The 19,864-nt window shown below is 41.2% G+C and overlaps 2 protein-coding genes across 3 annotated transcripts in view; one reads left to right on the forward strand and one right to left on the reverse strand.

The window, feature by feature from the left end:
* Window positions 1-4,455, reverse strand: part of syne1b (spectrin repeat containing, nuclear envelope 1b) — a 90,601-nt gene extending 86,146 nt beyond the window's left edge. The window contains 2 exon segments of the mRNA XM_063909560.1: window positions 2,133-2,353; window positions 4,288-4,455. Of these exon segments, the coding sequence (XP_063765630.1) occupies window positions 2,133-2,199 (67 nt within the window). The 5' untranslated portion in view covers window positions 2,200-2,353; window positions 4,288-4,455.
* Window positions 937-19,858, forward strand: myct1b (myc target 1b). 2 transcript variants are annotated; one of them, XM_063909558.1, is made up of 3 exons: window positions 6,404-6,459; window positions 6,552-6,864; window positions 18,234-19,858. In XM_063909558.1, exons 2-3 carry the CDS (start codon window positions 6,810-6,812, stop codon window positions 18,698-18,700), a joined length of 522 nt encoding a protein of 173 aa, XP_063765628.1. In that variant the 5' UTR covers window positions 6,404-6,459; window positions 6,552-6,809; the 3' UTR covers window positions 18,701-19,858. The 2 variants fall into 2 exon arrangements, with proteins under 2 accessions (XP_063765629.1, XP_063765628.1); XM_063909559.1 differs by lacking the exons at window positions 6,404-6,459; window positions 6,552-6,864 and adding an exon at window positions 937-1,019.
* Window positions 19,859-19,864: the final 6 nt, after the last annotated feature.

Here is a 19,864-nt window from a genome sequence, read left to right on the forward strand (position 1 = left end):
GATAAAACAAATGTAATACTTAGAGTCTGAATACTCTTAGGTTGAGGTCCAAATCTTTTATAAAGTGCTGCAAACATTTTACAGACGTATCAATAAGCAGATAGACAGCAACTATTTCCTAATGTTTGTCAGGTTCCCTGCAGGACTTTTACTCTGCAGGGTAACATGCCTGTCCTCAGAGGGCTGAGGCTGTCTGATGACTCAGATCGGTCTCTGAGCTGAAGAAGTGCTTCTCAGTCTCTGTGACAGGAAGTGTCTCTGCAGGGCCCAGGCGGCAGAGCTGGCACAACCACAGCGAGGTTTCAGACTTGTGGTCCTGGCAACGAGACGTCAACAGGAACAAAGCGCGGGAAATATAAACTATAATCTGCAGAGAGAACCCCCCCCCTCCCTTTCTCCTATCCACACTTTGAGTAAATGACATGTTTTTGCATCAAAGAGAAATTAGACACTAACGAGATAACTTCCAACTCCAGACTTGGATAAATACATTCCAGACAGAGGGAAATGGAGGAGTGGTTTCCCTCTCTGCAGAAGCTCTGATCTGAGGAGCCTACGAAAGAGGAGCTGTGAAGTGTCCCAGTCTGAACAAAATCACCTCATTACTCGCCGCTGCCGGGTCACAAGACCTCACGAGAATGCACATTCATTTTCTCATTATTCCAAATCAGATTACGGAACTCAACCCGGAGACAAAAGACACCATGTGCGAATAGATGAAATTACAGCGTGTGATCCCGTTAGCGTTAAAGCAGCTGCAGATCTGGAACATTTCAGAAGGTTTCCCTCTGTCTGTGGGGGCCGTGCAGAGAGGAGGGGAATATTAGAGAGGTTTGAGCAGAATAACTCCAGATTATCATCAGAGATTCATGCAGTCTCAGAGGTTGCACAACAGGAAGATGCTTCTGTTGTGTCATGTTTCTGTTCCTAAGATACAGCTGCGTTCATCCTGCAACATGTGGCGTCTGAATGTCGCTCTGAAGCTGTCCATCCTAACTCTAATATTACCGGATAGAAGGGTTAGTAATTCCTTTGTTCAATAATCCAAATTATTCCTTAAAATATTAAGACGTAAAAAAACTCATTTTATTCAACATTTTAGGATTTGTTTTAAGATTAAATATTCCGACTTCTATCTCAAAGTTCTACTTATTATTTTCCCTACAATATTCTAGTTTTCTTAAAGATGTACAACCTTTTAGCTTTTGCTCTCAAAGCTTTTGAGCCTGCAGTCTACCAAACATTATGAAAGTATTTCTACTTTTAAAATATATTTGGACTTTTTAGTTCATGTTTTCTGACTTCTCTCTCAAACATTGGGACTGCTTCTCTTGTTCCAACATATTCTGACTTATTCAACAAAGTACTAACAGCTGTTTGTCTTAACATTTTACAATCTTTCTCTAAAGTATTCCAACAACTGTCTTCATGGAGGGCTTCAGTGAAAGGAACATTTTCTGACAGGTTTGCATGACCTGTAGATTTATACCTGTAGATTTATACCTGTAGATTTATACCTGTATATTTATACCTGTATATTTATACCTGTAGATTTATACCTGTAGATTTATACCTGTATATTTATACCTGTATATTTATACCTGTATATTTATACCTGTAGATTTATACCTGTAGATTTATACCTGTAGATTTATACCTGTATATTTATACCTGTAGATTTATACCTGTATATTTATACCTGTATATTTATACCTGTATATTTATACCTGTATATTTATACCTGTAGATTTATACCTGTAGATTTATACCTGTAGATTTATACCTGTAGATTTATACCTGTAGATTTATACCTGTATATTTATACCTGTATATTTATACCTGTATATTTATACCTGTAGATTTATACCTGTAGATTTATACCTGTAGATTTATACCTGTAGATTTATACCTGTATATTTATACCTGTAGATTTATACCTGTAGATTTATGTGGGCGTCCTGCAGCAGCATGAGGACAGACAATAAAAACTACAGACAGACAGACAGACAGACAGACAGACAGACAGACAGACAGACAGACAGACAGACAGACAGACAGACAGACAGACAGACAGACAGACAGACAGACAGACAGACAGACAGACAGACAGACAGACAGACAGACAGACTCACTCTGCAGTTTGTGCATCACGTTGGCGATGTCCACAGCCGTCCGGCCGTACCTCCCGGTGGACGCCATGTTGTCCTGCAGCTTTGGGACAGGGGTCTGATGCTCCACTGCCCCCCCCCCACCCCACGCTCTCTTTATACTCACTCTGCAGCTCCGGGTCCAATCAGGTCTCAGGTTTCATGCAGCAGTTTCACCGTCCAATCACAGCACAGCTCACAGGCATCTGCAGGAGCAGAGTGTGTGAGAGGAGTGTGTGAGAGGAGTGTGTGAGAGCAGTGTGTGAGAGGAGTGTGTGAGAGCAGTGTGTGAGAGCAGTGTGTGAGAGGAGTGTTTGAGAGAGGAGTGTGTGAGAGGAGTGTTTGAGAGAGGACACACCTTTAATCAGGTGACCAACCAACTAACCCTCAGCTGTTTTACTTTAAATAAAGGGGTGTAAAAAAGTCAGATTCTGCAAAAAATCGGATTTGAGTTTCTTTCACAGATCTGGATTAATGAATCAGACTGTAGTTCACCTGCAGTACATCCAGCAGCTACCCTGCAGTAAATCCAGCAGCTACCCTGCAGTATACAAAGCCATTCAAACTAGCTGCACCTTTACCAGCTCTGAGAACACTTTAATGATCAATCATTATAAAACATATCAGAGATATTATTCTGAAATGGACCAATCAGACAATGACTACTTTTACTGTCGCTACTTTAAGTACATTTAGAGGAGAGTACTTTCTACTTTCACTGGAGGAACATTTAGAATACTTTCACTGTGACAGAGTATTCCTACACTCTGGTACTTCTACTTTACTCAAGTACAAGACCTGAGTACTTCTACTTTACTCAAGTACAAGACCTGAGTACTTCTACTTTACTCAAGTACAAGACCTGAGTACTTCTACTTTACTCAAGTACAAGACCTGAGTACTTCTACTTTACTCAAGTACAAGACCTGAGTACTTCTACTTTACTCAAGTACAAACCTGAGTACTTCTACTTTACTCAAGTACAAGACCTGAGTACTTCTACTTTACTCAAGTACAAAATCTGAGTACTTCTACTTTACTCAAGTACAAGACCTGAGTACTTCTACTTTACTCAAGTACAAGATCTGAGTACTTCTACTTTACTCAAGTACAAGATCTGAGTACTTCTACTTTACTCAAGTACAAGACCTGAGTACTTCTACTTTACTCAAGTACAAGACCTGAGTACTTCTACTTTACTCAAGTACAAGATCTGAGTACTTCTACTTTACTCAAGTACAAGACCTGAGTACTTCTACTTTACTCAAGTAGCTACAAGATCTGAGTACTTCTACTTTACTCAAGTACAAGATCTGAGTACTTCTACTTTACTCAAGTACAAGACCTGAGTACTTCTACTTTACTCAAGTACAAGACCTGAGTACTTCTACTTTACTCAAGTACAAGACCTGAGTACTTCTACTTTACTCAAGTACAAGATCTGAGTACTTCTACTTTACTCAAGTACAAGACCTGAGTACTTCTACTTTACTCAAGTACAAGACCTGAGTACTTCTACTTTGCTCAAGTACAAGATCTGAGTACTTCTACTTTACTCAAGTACAGGATCTGAGTACTTCTACTTTACTCAAGTACAAGACCTGAGTACTTCTACTTTACTCAAGAACAAGATCTGAGTACTTCTACTTTACTCAAGTACAAGATCTGAGTACTTCTACTTTACTCAAGTACAAGATCTGAGTACTTCTACTTTACTCAAGTACAAGACCTGAGTACTTCTACTTTACTCAAGTACAAGATCTGAGTACTTCTACTTTACTCAAGTACAAGACCTGAGTACTTCTACTTTACTCAAGTACAAGATCTGAGTACTTCTACTTTACTCAAGTACAAGATCTGAGTACTTCTACTTTACTCAAGTACAAGACCTGAGTACTTCTACTTTACTCAAGTACAAGACCTGAGTACTTCTACTTCTTCCACCTCCGTGTAAAATGCATACTTCCTGCAGTTACAGTATTGTATGTGCTCATACTGTTTGACTTTGTACAACATGTTGAATGCAGTACTTTCACTACACGGAATATTTCACACTGCAGTACTTCTACTTTGAGTGAGCGCGCGCGCGCTGGTCACGTGTTTGTGCTCCTCTAAAGGTAATCATAGTAATAAAACTCACTCGGGTTCCGGTTTGAATTAGCGCCAGTCTACCGGAGAGGTAGTCTCTACACCCAGAACCAGAGGAGAGTAAACCCTGTTAGAGACCGGGACCCGGACAGCCCGCAGGGACCGGGGTTATTCTAAATGAAGTGGACTGAAAGAGGCTTCAGTCTGAAGTCTCTCACCGCTCAGCTGCAGATCCTCTCAGCGGAAGTGTGTGTGTCTGTTGCCTCGTTTCCATGGTTACTGCGGTGGTGTGAAACCAGTAACCAGAATAAAGAAGGAGAAAAGAAACGTTCTCAGATCAGCGACAACGTTTTAATATTACCAACTGAACCTCGAAATACTGACTGAGGGTCAGAACGAAAAAGTTTCTCAAAGTCATCGAAATATTTGTCAAAAAAATGTGAAACTTTATTTAAATGCTCAGTGACAAGAGCACTCCACATGCAGTACCATGCAGTACAATGCAGTACCATGCAGTACCATGCAGTACCATGCAGTACCATGCAGTACCATGCAGTACCATGCAGTACCATGCAGTACAATGCAGTACAATGCAGTACAATGCAGTACCATGCAGTACCATGCAGTACAATGCAGTACAATGCAGTACAATGCAGTACCATGCAGTACAATGCAGTACAATGCAGTACAATGCAGTACAATGCAGTACAATGCAGTACCATGCAGTACCATGCAGTACCATGCAGTACAATGAAGTACAATGAAGTACAATGCAGTACAATGCAGTACCATGCAGTACAATGCAGTACCATGCAGTACAATGCAGTACAATGCAGTACAATGCAGTACAATGAAGTACAATGCAGTACAATGAAGTACAATGAAGTACAATGCAGAACAATGCAGTACAATGCAGTACAATGCAGTACAATGAAGTACAATGCAGTACAATGAAGTACAATGAAGTACAATGCAGTACAATGCAGTACAATGAAGTACAATGAAGTACAATGCAGTACAATGCAGTACAATGAAGTACAATGCAGTACAATGCAGTACAATGCAGTACAATGAAGTACAATGCAGTACAATGAAGTACAATGCAGTACAATGCAGTACAATGCAGTACAATGCAGTACAATGAAGTATAATGGAGTATAGTGAAGTATAATGGAGTATAATGCAGTATAATGAAGTATAATGGAGTATAATGAAGTATAATGGAGTATAATGAAGTATAATGAAGTATAATATAATGAAGTATAATGGAGTATAATGGAGTATAATGAAGTATAATGGAGTATAATGGAGTATATTGAAGTATAATGAAGTATAATGGAGTATAATGGAGTATAATGGAGTATAATGAAGTATAATGGAGTATAATGGAGTATATTGAAGTATAATGGAGTCTAATGGAGTATATTGAAGTATAATGGAGTCTAATGGAGTATATTGAAGTATAATGGAGTATAATGGAGTATAATGGAGTATAATGAAGTATAATGGAGTATAATGGAGTATAATGGAGTATAATGAAGTATAATGGAGTATAATGGAGTATAGTGAAGTATAATGAAGTATAATGGAGTATAATGAAGTATAATGGAGTGCTTGGATGTGACAGTGTCATAATAGATGCGGCAGTGCCCCCTGCTGGGTGCGCTGTGACATGAAGGAACATTTAGAAAGCATTCCCTCATCTAAACTCTATCATGTCTCTCCCTAAATCCTCTCGCCCTACCTGTGTGTGTTTGGGGAGGAATGTGTCTGAAGAGCAGAGGGCTTGATGGAAATAAAGTCTGTCCTGATCTCTGAGCTGCAACAATGGGAGGAAATCCCTCAGAGCTGCGGACCCTCCTCTCACTCTATCCTCTACCCAGGACTCAGGGAGGGAGGGGTCTGCAAAGCTCTCAAAGCAGACTAACAAACCTCCTCAAGAGAAGGAGTTATTATGACTAGTTTAGGGAACTAATGGTGTTTAGGAAAATCCATGGATAGTTAGAGCAACATTAAGAGACATTTCAGCCAAAACTGCAACTAAATGTAGTTATTTTATTTCTTTATAAGGTTCCCACTGGTTCTAAGGTCATAAATCAACCCAAACATTGAATAACCAGTCCGTTTCATCACATCTGTGTCCAGTTTAACATGAAGAACTGCTTCATCGGCAGCTCCTCTCACAGCCTGCACACTACCAACCCATCGGAGGAGTTTCATTACAGTAGAGAAGCTTTATTTTTATTGCAAAACCCAGTCCAGATTCAGAGTTGAAATACTCACATACTGAAGTGTATTGCCTGATCTCCTCTGCAGGGCTGCTGATCTACTTCCCCTCTCAGCCATTGTTAGCTGATGGAGAGGAAATGATGCAGAGGAAGCCCCCGGCTCCCAGCGTCATGTCCCACACTGATAACAAACCCTGCTAATTTTAAAGCGGAGGGGGAGGAAGCACGACAGAGAGAGCTTCCTCTGCAGGAGAAACTGCTGCTCAGTCTCAGAGAGATTTGGGGTCTCAGGGTCTCAGGGTCTCAGAGGGTCTCAGGGTTTCTGCAGACCCCCTCATGTGGAGTTATGGCACAAAATGAAACGCACCCTCTGCTGGAGATACTGAACTCCTTCAACCTGGGTGAGTCTGTTTGATTCTGCTGGATCTGATGGGATACTTCCAGAGAGGGAGAGCAGCTTTGGAAAAAGCACAGAAAAATCTAACAAAAACTTGTATTTCTACATCATAAATGTGTTTAGTCGAACAGAACAGAACGCCTTTATTGTCTTTAAACAGAAATATACAGTGAGGTGTTGTAGTCAACCTTCCAACCAATGAAAACACTTAATCGAGAGGTTCTACGTCTTTAAAGGAGCATCAAAAGATGTACAGTGTTTAAAATGCTCATGAGCTGGGTAATTAAATCATATTGCACTTAAAGGACGGTTGGTTGAACAGCGCTGTTTTTCAGTCTGTGTTTTAAATGTCCTGTAATCAACTTAAAGTCTCTTTCATCATTTTATTTAATATACAGGCTATATTTATTTATATCTTTGTCATAATATATTCTCCCTTTATAGTCATTTATATTTCCTTTTGGGTCATTTTGCATTAATTTCTTCATGTTGTGTTTATATTTATTTATTATTAATATTACTATTATTGTTATTTTTAATATTACTATTATTATTATTATTATTATTATTAATATTACTATTATTGTTATTATTAATATTACTATTATTGTTATTATTAATATTACTATTATGTTATTTTTAATATTACTATTATTGTTATTTTTAATATTGTTATTACTATTATTAATATTATTATTATTATTATTATTAATATTACTATTATTGTTATTATTATTATTACTATTATGTTATTATTAATATTACTATTATTGTTATTATTATTAATACTATTATGTTATTATTAATATTACTATTATTGTTATTTTTAATATTATTATTATTATTATTATTAATATTACTATTATTGTTATTATTATTATTACTATTATGTTATTATTAATATTACTATTATTGTTATTATTAATATTACTATTATTGTTATTTTTAATATTACTATTATTATTATTTTTAATATTACTATTATTGTTATTTTTAATATTACTATTATGTTATTTTTAATATTACTATTATGTTATTTTTAATATTACTATTATTATTATTATTAATATTACTATTATGTTATTATTAATATTACTATTATTATTATTATTAATATTACTATTATTGTTATTATTAATATTACTATTATTGTTATTTTTAATATTACTATTATTATTATTATTAATATTACTATTATTGTTATTTTTAATATTACTATTATTGTTATTATTAATATTACTATTATGTTATTTTTAATATTACTATTATTGTTATTATTAATATTACTATTATTATTATTTTTAATATTACTATTATTATTATTATTAATATTACTATTATTGTTATTATTAATATTACTATTATGTTATTTTTAATATTACTATTATGTTATTATTAATATTACTATTATTGTTATTTTTAATATTACTATTATTATTATTATTAATATTACTATTATTGTTATTTTTAATATTACTATTATTATTATTTTTAATATTACTATTATGTTATTATTAATATTACTATTATTGTTATTTTTAATAATACTATTATTGTTATTTTTAATATTGTTATTGCACTCTAACATTTTACCCAGTTTATTTATTTTTAATCCACTAATCTTACTTATTTCTTTAATTGTTTTAAAAAAGCATGCAAACTGTCTTTTTCTGTTTTGTTTTTAAGGGTTAGACATAAATATAAACCCAGAATTTCTTGCAACAGATATTGCTGAGAAATGACGGCATCAGATGAAAAATAATAAATATCAGATGTATAACGAGCGAAGAAACACCAAAGAGTAGAACAGCTCAACAGAAGAGAAGAGGGGAAGTGTACTGGATTATTCTGCATGATTTTCTCTAAACTTTCTCAAAACAACTTTCTGCACAAACTCTAAAAATCCATTTCCATTTAGAGACTCAGTTTCAATAAGAGAGAGAGGGAGGGAGAGGGAGACAGAGAGAGACGGAGAGATAGAGAGAGAGAGGGGCATGGAGTTTTTCTTTTTTTCTGAACACTACTTTGTACGGTGGCTGTGAGGGGACATTGAAAAACTAAAGAAGAAGAAGAGGAAGAAGAAGAAGGAGAACAAGGAGAACAAGAAGGAGAAGAAGAAGAAGGAGAAGAAGAAGGAGAAGGAGAAGAAGAAGGAGAAGGAGGAGAAGAAGAAGGAGAAGAAGAAGAAGAAGGAGAAGAAGAACAAGAAGGGTACCTAAGCGAAGTCTGTCAATATGTGGTGCGAGATCTCGGACCTACACCATAGCTTTATTATACGTTATCATTTGCACATTCAACAAAAAATACCAATTCCTCACCGACAAACACACATTCATAAATAGGATGAATAAGATTAGAGGAGACCGTCTCCCATGATGAGCTTGTCCTCTGACACAGAGCAAAGTGCTTTGATGAGACTCCAAACTTGCTGGAACGTGGCCAGATCTCCTGTGGTTTTATAAAAGCTGAAATCAATCTGAAGTCTGGACTTGATCCTGTTAGCACACACAGCAACAGGCTCAACATTTACATTTCCCTCCACCTTCCTCTTCCTGCTGAGATACACCGCCATGTTGGCCCGGATCTCACTCCCATCCGAGCTGCCAGTTGAGTGGGGTCTTCCAGTCCAGGTCCAGTCAGCTCCACCACCTGCCCCAGAAGGTAAACTCCTGCAGTCCTCAGCTGTCTGGATGCCGCTGCTCCCATCCAGCTGGGGTAGTCCAGTATCGTCCCACACAGGACGGGCTCCTTTAAAAGCCAGTGCAGGGAGTCCACCTGCCCCTGCCTCTGTCTCTGCAGCATGTTCCAAACGCTAAAAACATTCTTATAAAAGCCTGGCAGAGACGAGGTGTCCACGGTGTGTTCATGAAGACAGTTAAACTCCAGACCCAGACCGTTAAAACGCTGCAGGATGCAACGGGATAGAGGCCTCCACAAAGTGTCCATCGGTCCAGTCAACAGTCTTTGAATGAACTGCAGACGGAAAGCAGCGCCCCTGCTGGCCAGGTGGTCCAGTCCCTGCCCCCCCTGTTCTTTGGGGAGGAAAAGGACACTCTGAGGTATCCAGTGCAACTGATCCCAAATAAAATCAACTAAAACCTTTTGGATCTGGGACAGGAGTGAAGCTGGAGGATCGACACAGCGCAGCCGGTGCCAGAGGGCAGATGAGACTAAATTATTTAAAATCAAGGTTCAGCCTCTGTACGACATTTTTGGAAGCAGTCATTTCCATTTAGAAAGCCGACCTTTGACCTTTTCAAGGACATTGTCACAATTCTTTATTTTGTTAGCCTACTTGCCTAAAAACACCCCAAGGTATTTAAAACCTCCTCTTTTCCAGAGGCAGGGAGAGAGAGAGAGAGACAGAGAGAGAGACAGAGAGAGCCCACGCTGTGAGGACAGGGTGATGTAACTCAGCTCAGAATATCCAGAAACAGGATCAATAAAGACTGAAGAACATCCCAGAATAACTTCTGCTGCTGAGGCAACAACAGCTCCTCAGATAAGATGAGATAAGATGAGGTGAGGTGAGGTGAGGTGAGGGGTGAGGTGAGGTGAGGGGTGGTGAGGTGAGGGGTGAGGTGAGGTGAGGTGAGGTGAGGTGAGGTGAGGTGAGGGGTGAGGTGAGGTGAGGTGAGGTGAGGTGAGGGGTGAGGTGAGGTGAGGTGAGGTGAGGTGAGGGGTGAGGTGAGGTGAGGTGAGGTGAGGGGTGGTGAGGTGAGGTGAGGGGTGAGGTGAGGTGAGGTGAGGTGAGGTGAGGCGAGGTGAGGGGTGAGGTGAGGTGAGGTGAGGTGAGGTGAGGTGAGGTGAGGTGAGGTGAGGTGAGGTGAGGTGAGGTGAGGTGAGGGGTGAGGTGAGGTGAGGTGAGGTGAAGTGAGGGGTGAGGTGAGGTGAGGTGAAGTGAGGTGTACCTTTATTAATCTCCGTGGGGAAATTCAGTGTTGAAGCAGCAACAGAGAAGAGGAAACAGAACAGGTTCACACAGGATATGAAACACACTTTAAAATACAAACAAAACATTCTAAAAACTAAACAGAGATATACAGGTGAGTAACGAGAGTATTGTGAAAGATATACAGATGAGTAACGAGAGTATTGTGAATGATATACAGATGAGTAACGAGAGTATTGTGAAAGATATACAGTTGAGTAACGAGAGTATTGTTAAAGATATACAGTTGAGTAACGAGAGTATTGTTAAAGATATACAGGTGAGTAACGAGAGTATTGTTAAAGATATACAGATGAGTAACGAGAGTATTGTTAAAGATATACAGATGAGTAACGAGAGTATTGTGAAAGATATACAGATGAGTAACGAGAGTATTGTGAAAGATATACAGATGAGTAACGAGAGTATTGTGAAAGATATACAGATGAGTAACGAGAGTATTGTGAAAGATATACAGATGAGTAACGAGAGTATTGTTAAAGATATACAGGTGAGTAACGAGAGTATTGTTAAAGATATACAGGTGAGTAACGAGAGTATTGTTAAAGATATACAGATGAGTAACGAGAGTATTGTGAAAGATATACAGATGAGTAACGAGAGTATTGTGAAAGATATACAGATGAGTAACGAGAGTATTGTGAAAGATATACAGATGAGTAACGAGAGTATTGTTAAAGATATACAGATGAGTAACGAGAGTATTGTTAAAGATATACAGATGAGTAACGAGAGTATTGTTAAACATATACAGATGAGTAACGAGAGTATTGTGAAAGATATACAGATGAGTAACGAGAGTATTGTGAAAGATATACAGATGAGTAACGAGAGTATTGTGAAAGATATACAGATGAGTAACGAGAGTATTGTGAAAGATATACAGATGAGTAACGAGAGTATTGTTAAAGATATACAATGAGTAACGAGAGTATTGTTAAAGATATACAGATGAGTAACGAGAGTATTGTTAAAGATATACAGATGAGTAACGAGAGTATTGTTAAAGATATACAGATGAGTAACGAGAGTATTGTTAAAGATATACAGGTGAGTAACGAGAGTATTGTGAATGATATACAGATGAGTAACGAGAGTATTGTTAAAGATATACAGATAAGTAACGAGAGTATTGTGAAAGATATACAGATGAGTAACGAGAGTATTGTTAAAGATATACAGATGAGTAACGAGAGTATTGTTAAAGATATACAGATGAGTAACGAGAGTATTGTTAAAGATATACAGATGAGTAACGAGAGTATTGTTAAAGATATACAGATAAGTAACGAGAGTATTGTGAAAGATGTACAGGTGAGTAACGAGAGTATTGTTAAAGATATACAGATAAGTAACGAGAGTATTGTGAAAGATGTACAGATGAGTAACGAGAGTATTGTGAATGATATACAGATGAGTAACGAGAGTATTGTTAAAGATATACAGATGAGTAACGAGAGTATTGTGAAAGATATACAGATGAGTAACGAGAGTATTGTTAAAGATATACAGATGAGTAACGAGAGTATTGTGAAAGATATACAGATGAGTAACGAGAGTATTGTTAAAGATATACAGATGAGTAACGAGAGTATTGTGAAAGATATACAGATGAGTAACGAGAGTATTGTTAAAGATATACAGATGAGTAACGAGAGTATTGTGAAAGATATACAGATGAGTAACGAGAGTATTGTTAAAGATATACAGATGAGTAACGAGAGTATTGTTAAAGATATACAGATGAGTAACGAGAGTATTGTTAAAGATATACAGATGAGTAACGAGAGTATTGTGAAAGATATACAGATGAGTAACGAGAGTATTGTGAAAGATATACAGATGAGTAACAAGAGTATTGTTAAAGATATACAGATGAGTAACGAGAGTATTGTTAAAGATATACAGGTGAGTAACGAGAGTATTGTTAAAGATATACAGATGAGTAACGAGAGTATTGTGAAAGATATACAGATGAGTAACAAGAGTATTGTTAAAGATATACAGATGAGTAACGAGAGTATTGTTAAAGATATACAGGTGAGTAACGAGAGTATTGTTAAAGATATACAGATGAGTAACAAGAGTATTGTTAAAGATATACAAATGAGTAACGAGAGTATTGTTAAAGATATACAGATGAGTAACGAGAGTATTGTTAAAGATGTACAGATGAGTAACGAGAGTATTGTGAAAGATGTACAGATGAGTAACGAGAGTATTGTTAAAGATATACAGATGAGTAACGAGAGTATTGTGAAAGATATACAGATGAGTAACGAGAGTATTGTGAAAGATATACAGATGAGTAACAAGAGTATTGTTAAAGATATACAGATGAGTAACGAGAGTATTGTTAAAGATATACAGGTGAGTAACGAGAGTATTGTTAAAGATATACAGATGAGTAACGAGAGTATTGTTAAAGATATACAGATGAGTAACGAGAGTATTGTTAAAGATATACAGATGAGTAACGAGAGTATTGTTAAAGATATACAGATGAGTAACGAGAGTATTGTCAAAGATATACAGATGAGTAACGAGAGTATTGTTAAAGATATACAGATGAGTAACGAGAGTATTGTTAAAGATGTACAGATGAGTAACGAGAGTATTGTTAAAGATATACAGATGAGTAACGAGAGTATTGTTAAAGATATACAGGTGAGTAACGAGAGTATTGTTAAAGATATACAGATGAGTAACAAGAGTATTGTTAAAGATATACAAATGAGTAACGAGAGTATTGTTAAAGATATACAGATGAGTAACGAGAGTATTGTTAAAGATGTACAGGTGAGTAACGAGAGTATTGTGAATGATATACAGATGAGTAACAAGAGTATTGTTAAAGATATACAAATGAGTAACGAGAGTATTGTTAAAGATATACAGATGAGTAACGAGAGTATTGTGAAAGATATACAGATGAGTAACGAGAGTATTGTGAAAGATGTACAGATGAGTAACGAGAGTATTGTTAAAGATATACAGATGAGTAACGAGAGTATTGTTAAAGATATACAGATGAGTAACGAGAGTATTGTTAAAGATATACAGATGAGTAACGAGAGTATTGTTAAAGATATACAGGTGAGTAACGAGAGTATTGTTAAAGATATACAGGTGAGTAACGAGAGTATTGTGAATGATATACAGATGAGTAACGAGAGTATTGTTAAAGATATACAGATAAGTAACGAGAGTATTGTCAAAGATATACAGATGAGTAACGAGAGTATTGTGAAAGATATACAGATGAGTAACGAGAGTATTGTTGAAGATATACAGATGAGTAACGAGAGTATTGTTAAAGATATACAGATGAGTAACGAGAGTATTGTTAAAGATATACAGATAAGTAACGAGAGTATTGTGAAAGATGTACAGATGAGTAACGAGAGTATTGTGAAAGATATACAGATGAGTAACGAGAGTATTGTTAAAGATATACAGATAAGTAACGAGAGTATTGTGAAAGATGTACAGATGAGTAACGAGAGTATTGTGAATGATATACAGATGAGTAACGAGAGTATTGTTAAAGATATACAGATGAGTAACGAGAGTATTGTGAAAGATATACAGATGAGTAACGAGAGTATTGTTAAAGATATACAGATGAGTAACGAGAGTATTGTGAAAGATATACAGATGAGTAACAAGAGTATTGTGAAAGATATACAGATGAGTAACGAGAGTATTGTTAAAGATATACAGATGAGTAACGAGAGTATTGTGAAAGATATACAGATGAGTAACGAGGGTATTGTTAAAGATATACAGATGAGTAACGAGAGTATTGTTAAAGATGTACAGATGAGTAACGAGAGTATTGTTAAAGATATACAGATGAGTAACGAGAGTATTGTGAAAGATATACAGATGAGTAACGAGAGTATTGTTAAAGATATACAGATGAGGTGTAGAGGGTGAACAGGAATGGTGACAGCACAGTTCCTTGGGGGGCTCCAGTGTTGCTCACATCAGACCCGCTGCCCTGCAGTCTGACATACTGAGGTCTGCTGGTGAGGTAGTCAGTGATCCAGGCCACCAAGCTGTGATCCACCTGCATCAGGGACAACTTCTCAGAGGGCAGGTGTGGCTGGATGGTGTTGAAGGCGCTGGAGAAGTGGAACAACAGGGTTCTTAGTGAGCTGTGCATGTAGAGAGGGCCTCCTCTACACCGATGTGGGCCTGGTAGCCAAACTGTAGAGGGTCCAGGGAGTCACACACAAGGGGTTTGAGATGCTGCAGGATCAGTCTCTCAAAGACCTTCATGACATGAGAGGTCAGAGCTACAGGCCTGTAGTCTTCTGGAGGGCTGGGGCGTGTTTTTGGGCACCGGGGCAATGCAGGAAGCCTTCCAGATCTCAGGCCCCTTCATCAGCTTCAGAGAGAGACTGAAGAGGTGCTGAAAGCTCCTGCTGACTGTCCGGCGCACACCTTGAGCACCCGGGGTTGGTGTTGTCTGGCCCCCTGGCCTTTCTCACATTGATCTTCGAGAGCTGATCCCTGACCTGTCCGGTGGTGATTATCAGAGGTGTGAAGCTGCTGGAAGTGTCACCCAAGAGTGGGGTTGGAGAAGAAGTAGAAGAGGTGGGAAATGGTGCCAGAGAACCCCTGCTGACCTGTTGAGCTGGAGATGGGAAGATCAAACCTGTTGAAGAACAGGTTCAGCTCATTCCCACCTTCAGGGGTCCCCTCCATAGCCGTGTTTGACTGTTTGGAGCCTGTGATGTTCCTCACCCCTCCCCACACCTCTCTCGAGCTGTGGGCCTCCAGACGTCCCTCCAGTCTGGCTTTGTAGTTCTCCTTGGCTGCCTTTAGCTCTTTCTTCAGCTGCTTCTGTACGGCTTTAGCCCCCTCAGCGTCTCTTGCCATGAAAGCCCTTTTTCTTGTTGTTGTAATGTCCCCGTTGATTGGGGTTTATTGTTTGGGAACCATCAAACCTTTTTGGTGGGTACAATGCTCTCCTCACAGAAACTGATGTAGTCCGTGATGCTCTGTGAGAGTCCATTAATGTCCTCCACACGAACTCTCTGAAACATGTCCCAGTCTGTTGTCCTGTACCACGCCCTCAACTCCTCCTCGACCCCATCAGACCACTGCTGTACAGTCCGGATGGTGGTAGGCTGTCTCCTGACAAGGGGCTTGTATTTTTGAACAAGCCTGATCAGTTAGTGTTCTGAACTGCCAAGGGGGTACTGGGACTCCCCCATCGCTCTCAGAGAGGAGCAACACACTCAGACTCTAAAACCTCCTCTCAGTCAGAGACTCCTCCTTTTCCTCTCCGGTCCTCTGGGACATTCTTCCAGCTCTTATTCCTTTCGATCCCTGTGTTTACATCTGGCCTCCCGTAGTGGTCCCTGTGTGGTCCCTGTGTGTCCCTGTGTGTCCCTGTGTGGTGTGGTCCCTGTGTGTCCCTGTGTGTCCCTGTGAGGTCCCTGTGAGGTCTTTGTGAGGTCCTTGTGAGGTCTTTGTGCGTCCCTGTGAGGTCTCTGTGTGTCCTTGTTTGTCTTTGTGTGTCCCTGTGAGGTCCTTGTGAGGTCTTTGTGCGTCCCTGTGAGGTCTCTGTGTGTCCTTGTTTGTCTTTGTGTGTCCCTGTGAGGTCCCTTTGTGTCCCTGTGAGGTCTCTATGTGTCCCTGTGTGTCCCTGTATGGTCCCTGTGTGTCCCTGTATGGTCCCTGTGTGTCTCTGTGTGTCCCTGTGAGGTCCCTTTGTGTCCCTGTGAGGTCTCTGTGTGTCCCTGTGTGTCCCTGTATGGTCCCTGTGTGTCTCTGTTTGTCTCTGTGTGTCCCTGTGAGGTCTCTGTGTCCCTGTGAGGTCTCTGTGGTCTCTGTGTGTCCCTGTGAGGTCTCTGTGTCCCTGTGAGGTCTCTGTGAGGTCTCTGTGAGGTCTCTGTGTGTCCCTGTGAGGTCTCTGTGTGTCCTTGTTTGTCTTTGTGTGTCCCTGTGAGGTCCCTTTGTGTCCCTACGAGGTCTCTATGTGTCCCTGTGTGTCCCTGTATGGTCGCTGTGTGTCCCTGTATGGTCCCTGTGTGTCTCTGTGTGTCCCTGTGAGGTCCCTTTGTGTCCCTGTGTGTCTCTGTGTGTCCCTGTGTGTCCCTGTATGGTCCCTGTGTGTCTCTGTGTGTCCCTGTGTGGTCCCTGTGTGTCCCTGTTTGTCTCTGTGTGTCCCTGTGAGGTCTCTGTGTCCCTGTGAGGTCTCTGTGGTCTCTGTGTGTCCCTGTGTGTCCCTGTTTGTCCCTGTATGGTCCCTGTGCATCTCTGTGTGTCCCTGTGTGTCCCTGTATGGTCCCTGTGCATCTCTGTATGGTCCCTGTGTGTCTCTGTGTGTCCCTGTGTGGTCCCTGTGTGTCCCTGTTTGTCCCTGTGTGTCCCTGTTTGTCTCTGTGTGTCCCTGTTTGTCTCTGTGTGTCCCTGTGAGGTCTCTGTGTGTCCTTGTTTGTCTTTGTGCGTCCCTGTGTGTCCCTGTGTGGTCCTTGTGTGTCCCTGTGTGTCCTTGTGTGTCCCTGTGTGTCCTTGTGTGTCCCTGTGTGGTCTCTGTGTGTCTCTGTGTCCCTGTGAGGTCTCTGTGTGTCTCTGTGTGTCCCTGTGTGTCTCGTTCAGACATCGAGTCCCTGTTTTTACATTTAGCCTCTCTTTGTGGTCTTTTGAAGTAACTTTCTGGTCATCTTGCACCCCTTGTTGTTGTTGTTGTTGTTGTTGTTGTTGTTGTTGTTGTTGTTTACTGCCCCTGTGAGATCCTCTAAAGTCCCTCTACTTGTTGTCTCTCTCTCTGTGTCCCTCTGGATCTTCCTTTGTGTTTAAAGTCCGTATGTATCCCTTTGACGTCGGTTTCGGCCGTCTGCTGGAATACTCGTGTTGTGCCCCCCCCCCCAGCATCCTGCTCACAGTGTTGTGCCCCCCCCCCCCCAGCATCCTGCTCACAGTGTTGTGCCCCCCCCCCCCAGCATCCTGCTCACAGTGTTGTGCCCCCCCCAGCATCCTGCTCACAGTGTTGTGCCCCCCCCAGCATCCTGCTCACAGTGTTGTGCCCCCCCCAGCATCCTGCTCACAGTGTTGTGCCTCCCCCAGCATCCTGCTCATAGTGTTGTGCCCCCCCCTCCCAGCATCCTGCTCACAGTGTTGTGCCCCCCCAGCATCCTGCTCACAGTGTTGTGCCCCCCCCCCCAGCATCCTGCTCACAGTGTTGTGCCCCCTCCCAGCATCCTGCTCACAGTGTTGTGCCCCCCCCAGCATCCTGCTCACAGTGTTGTGCCCCCCCCAGCATCCTGCTCACAGTGTTGTGCCCCCCCCCCAGCATCCTGCTCACAGTGTTGTGCCCCCCCCCCCCCCCCCAGCATCCTGCTCACAGTGTTGTGCTCCCCCCCAAGCATCCTGCTCACAGTGTTGTGCTCCCCCCCCCCCTGCAGGAGATATGATGCTGGCCTTCTGCCTGTCAGTGCTGGTGGGTCTGCTCCTGGGGGCCCTGGTCTACGTCCTACTCACCTGGGTGTCTCGACGTAAAGCCACCGCCCGGATCACCCGGCGGCCCCCCAAGAGGCCCGGCCCCTTGGACGCCGCGCAGGGCCCCCAGCTGTACCGGAGCACCTTCCTGAGCGTCTGCCGGCAGCCCTCTCTGGAGCCTGTGGGGCCCCTGGGCAGCAAGCCACCCGTGGAGGCGTCCACCTTCAGACCCGTGAAGAAGAGCCGGCCGGGTCTGGAGATGGAGCTGGGGGAGGACACGGAGGACAGGGGGGCCCCGGACCCCCCCGAGCCCAACAAGAGACACTCCTTCTGGCTGGGGACTAACGGGCTGAAGGGGTTCCTGCCCACGCAGAGCCCCCCCCCACCAGCATACGACTCCATCATCAGGGCCTTCGAAGAGACCTGCACATAAACACACACACACACACACACACACACACACACACACACACACACACACACACACACACACACACACACACACACAAACTGGAGATAAATATAGATTTATTTAGATATGAAGATTTTGGTGCAATTTATTTTGAACGGAACAAATAAATAATCCGACTCTAAAGAAATGATGCGACAGTGTGAGTCCTACAGGGACAGGCAGAGACCCTGCAGGACTGGGTCCTTTATAGATGAACCTGCATATTGTTTCTCTAAAGTAAAGTTGTAAGGTTGTCTCTGTCTGTCTCAGAGTCTCAGAGTCCCAGAGTCCCAGAGTCTCAGAGTATCAGAGTCCCAGAGTCAGTCCCAGAGTCTCAGAGTATCAGAGTCCCAGAGTCTCAGAGTCTCAGTCCCAGAGTCTCAGAGTCTCAGAGTCTCAGAGTTTTAGAGTCCCAGAGTCCCAGAGTCTCAGAGTATCAGAGTCCCAGAGTCAGTCCCAGAGTCTCAGAGTATCAGAGTCCCAGAGTCTCAGAGTCTCAGTCCCAGAGTCTCAGAGTCTCAGAGTCTCAGTCCCAGAGTCTCAGAGTCTCAGAGTCTCAGAGTCTCAGTCCCAGAGTCTCAGAGTCTCAGAGTCTCAGTCTCAGAGTCTCAGAGTCCCAGAGTCTCAGAGTCTCAGAGTCTCAGTCCCAGAGTCTCAAAGTCTCAGAGTCCCAGAGTCTCAGAGTCCCAGAGTCTCAGAGTCCCAGAGTCCCAGAGTCTCAGAGTCTCAGTCCCAGAGTCTCAGAGTCTCAGTCCCAGAGTCTCAAAGTCTCAGAGTCCCAGAGTCCCAGAGTCTCAAAGTCTCAGAGTCCCAGAGTCCCAGAGTCTCAGAGTCTCAGAGTCTCAGTCCCAGAGTCTCAGGGTGATGAGTCTCAAAGTCTCAGAGTCCCAGAGTCCCAGAGTCTCAGAGTCTCAGTCCCAGAGTCTCAGGGTGATGAGTCTAACTGTCCACAGAGATTCACTTTAATATAGACACAGAAGATAACAGAGACTTTTCTGAACGAAACATTAACAGATTTCTAAAGTAGTTGTTGCATAATCACTTATCTTTATCTGAAGCTGGATTTACTGACCATGAAGCTAAGGAAACAGATTGATATATTATCTAATATCCAAATAAATAAAGATTTAATGAATTTAATCAGTG

The sequence above is a fragment of the Eleginops maclovinus genome, chromosome 19, assembly GCF_036324505.1.
Source record: "Eleginops maclovinus isolate JMC-PN-2008 ecotype Puerto Natales chromosome 19, JC_Emac_rtc_rv5, whole genome shotgun sequence".
In the NCBI taxonomy this organism is placed as follows: domain Eukaryota; kingdom Metazoa; phylum Chordata; class Actinopteri; order Perciformes; family Eleginopidae; genus Eleginops; species Eleginops maclovinus.

What these genes read in the sequence shown, in the direction of transcription:
- myct1b (XM_063909558.1), top strand. Translation starts at nt 6,810, where the DNA reads ATGGCACAAAATGAAACGCACCCTCTGCTGGAGATACTGAACTCCTTC. An exon ending in ACTGAACTCCTTCAACCTGG is followed by an intron (nt 6,865 to 18,233) that starts GTGAGTCTGTTT and finishes CCCCCCCTGCAG; the next exon opens with GAGATATGATGCTGGCCTTC.